The sequence below is a fragment of the Durio zibethinus genome, chromosome 12, assembly GCF_047325235.1.
Source record: "Durio zibethinus cultivar Kanyao isolate XHJ-2024 chromosome 12, ASM4732523v1, whole genome shotgun sequence".
Taxonomy (NCBI): Eukaryota; Viridiplantae; Streptophyta; class Magnoliopsida; order Malvales; family Malvaceae; genus Durio; species Durio zibethinus.
The window spans coordinates 18,615,298-18,620,293 of record NC_143173.1 but is presented as its reverse complement, the minus strand read 5'-3'; the positions used below and the strand labels follow the sequence as shown (position 1 = coordinate 18,620,293).

General features: G+C 31.5%; 1 protein-coding gene across 1 annotated transcript; it reads left to right on the top strand.

Moving 5' to 3' along the window:
• The first annotated feature begins 318 nt into the window (after positions 1 to 318).
• On the top strand, positions 319 to 2,063 carry LOC111297004 (trans-resveratrol di-O-methyltransferase-like). Its single transcript, XM_022891523.2, has 2 exons — positions 319 to 1,167; positions 1,590 to 2,063. The coding sequence occupies exons 1-2, from the start codon at positions 388 to 390 to the stop codon at positions 1,902 to 1,904; spliced, it is 1,095 nt and encodes a 364-aa protein (XP_022747258.1). The 5' UTR covers positions 319 to 387; the 3' UTR covers positions 1,905 to 2,063.
• Positions 2,064 to 4,996: the final 2,933 nt, after the last annotated feature.

The following is a 4,996-nucleotide window of genomic DNA, read 5'->3' as shown; positions in this document are numbered from 1 at the left end:
ATCCTAGATCTATCCCTGTCCTGAGTTATATTTTATATTTCAATATTATATAAGAGAAAATGTAGATGTTTTTTTATTAAGAGAAGAAGAATTTGAAGGTTCGAATTATCTAATTTCTTTAATTGGAGAAAATATGTATCTGCTATTAAATAAAATGTTTGAGTGCATATTTAATTTTCTAAGATGCTATATTTCATGTGAAACTTAAAGAACATGTCCCTAGCTAGTTGAATACGTCCTTTTGACTATAAGTTTAATTTGTTAGAAATATTAATTAATGGGCAAATTCATTGACGCCATCCCTTATATAATATAGTCTACATGTAGTATATTTCATAGCAAAGCTGATTCATTGCAAAATAGTAACACCTTGGCTAAGATTAAGATATGGATGTGGCCAATGTCAATGGGGAGCACGTTAATGAGCTACTTCAAGCTCAAGCTCACGTATGGAATCACATCTTCAACTTTATAAACTCCATGTCTCTAAAATGTGCAATTGATTTAGGTATTCCAGATATCATCCAAAACCATGGGAAGCCCATGACAGTTACAGACCTGGTGGCTGCACTGCCGATCAACGCCACCAAAGCGTGCAGCATCTACCGGCTTATGCGCATTTTAGTTCACTCTGGCTTCTTTGCACAACAAAAGCTAGGCGAAGATCCCCAAGAAGAAGGGTATGTTCTTACTAATGCTTCTCGACTCCTGCTCAAGGGTGATCCCTTGAGTGTAAGACCTTTTTTGAAAGCTCTACTGGATCCTATTTTAATAAAGCCTTGGCATTTTCTTGGCACCTGGTTCCAAAATGATGATCCTACCCCATTTGTTACCGCACATGGGAGGTCGTTTTGGGACTATGGTGCACATGTCGACCCAAACTTTGGCCATTCTTTTAATGAAGCCATGGCTAGTGATGCTCGATTGGTTACTAACGTTCTGACTCACAAGTGTAAGGAGGCGTTTAAGGGATTGAATTCTCTGGTGGATATGGGGGGCGGCACCGGAATCGTGGCCAAGGGCATTGCTGATGCATTTCCACAGTTGGAATGCACTGTGTTTGATCTTCCACATGTTGTTGCTGGGCTGCAAGGCAGTGGGAACTTGAAATATGTTGGAGGAGACATGTTTGATGCAGTTCCAGCTGCAGACGCAGTTTTACTAAAGGTATTTTATTTTTTCTTGGACCTTACTATATGACGGGCAATTTCAGGCCAAAAATTTGAAAGACTCAACTTGCTGACTTGCACAGTCGGTTGTTGGGCTTGTTTCTCTGGTCTTGCCTTATTTTCGGCTTATGGATTATGAGTTTTTAGCCTTTTATTCGAGCTGTAGACTATAATTAGAGTAAAAAATTGCCTTACTTGAATTCGTCCAAATAAACCCTTTCATTTTTTAAATTAATACCAGGTGATATCTCCCAAATTTAATCCCATTTAAAACCTGTTTGTACAAATATCTATCAAAGGGAATATATTGACACAAAAGTGAAATAGAGGAATTTGCAAATTAACTATACATAAAATCAGCTCAAAATTCAAATCGAAATAAACTATCTCTTGATGACTTTATTATTTATAACAAAACAGTGGATATTGCACGACTGGAATGACGAAGAATGTGTGACGATTTTGAAACGATGTAAAGAGGCAATTTCAAACCGCGACAAGGTGGGAGGGAAGGTGATTATAATAGAAATGATATTGATGGATCAGAAGCAGAAAGTGAATGATCAGGAATCGATTGAAACACAATTCTTCTTCGACATGGAGATGATGGTCGCGACCACTGGAAGAGAGAGGAACCATGAAGAATGGGCTAAGCTGTTTTTTGCTGCTGGTTTTACTGACTATAAAATTACTCATAAACTTGGTTTAAGATCTCTCATTGAGGTTTACCCCTAAGAGATCCTTGCTTTATTAATGTAATAAATGTAATAAATTTAATGAACCTTCATCTTATTGTAACTATTGTTGCTTTGTACTTGTCTCTCCTAATCTATTGTCTTAATATTATATATGAAATAAAACAGCACTTCACTTTAATCAAGTTAAATTATCGTTGGAATCATTGATGTTGCTAATTACTACTAGCATGCACTTTCAATTTATTCTTATTATATAAAATGGCTCCACCAATTGGGTTTCTTGTCAAATAGAGAACATATTTTAACTGAGCTTCAATTAATAAAAATATACTTTTTTATTTTAATTAATTGAAGTTCGTTTAAAATATTTGACACATAATTAATGTATAGATTTTATACATTATCAATGAATCAATCAGATAATATCATTTAATTAATGAGTAATTATCAACAATTAAAATATATATATAATTTAATTTAAATAAATTTTATTAATGAGATGATATCATCCGATTTAATTTATTAATGAGAAGATATTATTTAATTTACTGATAATATAGCAAATAAAAGCTCTTAATTTAATGAAAAAGAATTTGGAAAATGGCAGGATTGTTGAATAAGCAGTGTCAAACTTAAAGAGAAGATGGATAATGCTGTTGCGGAGTGTGAGATGGAGAACCAGGTTAAGCCCCAATTGTGTGGAAGAAGCTGTTGTGGACGAGTCCAATAGTGAGTTGAGGCAGAAAAAGAAAGCTGACATGGGCCTAATACCGTTGTTTTTAATAGACTGCTAAATGGATCACAATTAAAGAACGTTGGTCTGAGGAGGCCTTGGCTATTATGCCTAATTTTAACAACCTTATAGATTGTGAGCATAATAATATAGGGCACGTTCATCAATCTGGAAGGAAAGCTAGAAAAGCCAAAAGTCTTGTTGAGATTGAGGCGTTTAATTGTGAAGCTACTTGGGAAAGAAGAAGAAAGGGGGAGAAATTAAGTAGAAAGCTGAGGGATCTAAAACACAAATCCAAGGACATCATTGTTAATGATTCAATTTAAATAGGAGGGAGTTACGAATGGAAGACGCTGAAGTAACGTGGAGAATAGGGAAAATGTTAGGGATGAATGGTAGTTGTGAGGACGAGGTTGTATTTGCAAATTGAGGGAGGTAAGGCAATCACTGTAAGAAATTTGACATATAATAACATTAAAAAATTGTCAGTAAAACCTTAAAATCCATTAGTATAATATCATAAACCCTATATCAACGGTCAAAATATGTATTTTGATGAATTTTTAACCGTCGATATATCCCTTGTTGATATGGACCTATATTGATGATTTTTAAGGTGTTAGAATCGCTCGCAGAGATATACTTACGATTCAAAACCATCAGTAAAAGTATATCTATTGGTATAGCATATGTTGTATGTTCTACTGTTATACTTATTACCGATGGTTAACACCATTCAGTGTAGACTTGTATGTTTTAATTTTTCTTATTTATACCGACGATTAATGCCCGTCAGCATAGCCTTTACCTATACTGATGCTGAAAGCCATCAATATCAATAAAAAATGTTTTAATTTTCTCACATATACCGATAGCTAGCGCCTGTCAGTATAGACTTATATGTTTTAATTTTTCTGACCTATACCGATGATTAACATTTGTCAGTATAGAATTTTAATTTTTTTTACCTATAAGAACGTTTAGCATCTATCAGTATAGACTTGTATTTTTTAATTTTCTTACTTATACCAAAAGTTACAGACTTTCAGTATAGAATTGTATGCTTTAATGGATATATCTATACCGACGATTAGAGATTGTTAGTATAGACTTATATGTTTTAATTTTTTTATTATATTTTGGTGACTGTTAGTATTGCCTAAAATATTTCAATGATCAAGTACATCAGTATAAATGTTAAAACGTTAGTAAAATTTTTTAAAAATTATATTTTTAATTATTAATATTAATTTATTTATAATCATAATATGATATATTTTCATATAAACAAAAAATAATAATAAAGTAAAAGATATTTAATAATATTAAAACTACAAGTAAATTATTTATAATCCACAAACTTAGTATAAGTGAAAAACTAAAATCATTATACCAAGTCTGATAAAACAAACATCGATAAAACAAATATAGATAAAGAGTTACACTACCTCACCTCAAAAAACACAATCATAAGTTTGCACCACCAGACACTTATAGGCCTTTTGATCACTTTAAAACTTCAATAATACTTTGAACAAGATAATCTTAAAAAATTTGTGAACAAACAAACAATTGCAAAACCACCTCAATAAGAAAAAACATACATGCACCTATTACAAGCCTTTTCCAAAACCAAAATATTTTCATTCATATAATATATCACAAGTCTTGAAAAAGTCAACAAGTGTAGCAACATCATATAACTAACAAGTTCAATGAACCCAACTCACTAACAGTATTCAATATACCAATCAAGCATCACCAAACACAACAGCCTTATTTTAACAAAGTGCATAACATCCAAAACAAAATTACATCCCCCTACAAACATAATGCTCTGAGTAAATAAACAACTTCCTAAAATAAATGATCCCATCATAGATTTCTACAAATAAGCATTTGCATAGCATAAAAAAATTCAAGTAGAATTCTTGTAAATTATCTTATATATACAGAAGGTAAGAAGGTAATCATCCATTCATATACCAACATAAATAATTTTATAAACATTTTATTCAGTCATATATACAAAAGGTAATCATCCGTTTATATGCCAACAAAAATAATATTATAAACATCCTATTCATTAGTGTAATGCATGAATGAACAATAAATAACCTAATTTGCATATGTAATCTCCTCATTCTTTTAGTTTAATTCCAAATAATAACTTAATGAAACTAACCTAAGATTATTTTAATCAACATAACTATCATTAAACAAATATTTTCACTATAACATTCAAGTTTACAACTACAAAGTTTGTTTACATCATAAGGAAACTTTTTCAAAAGAAAACTAAAAAAAAAGGCAAGAAAGCCTTCTTAAAGGAAATAGAGCAGGCTTTAAATCATATTGTAATTTAATAATTATGGGAAAGACAATGGGTAATGTTT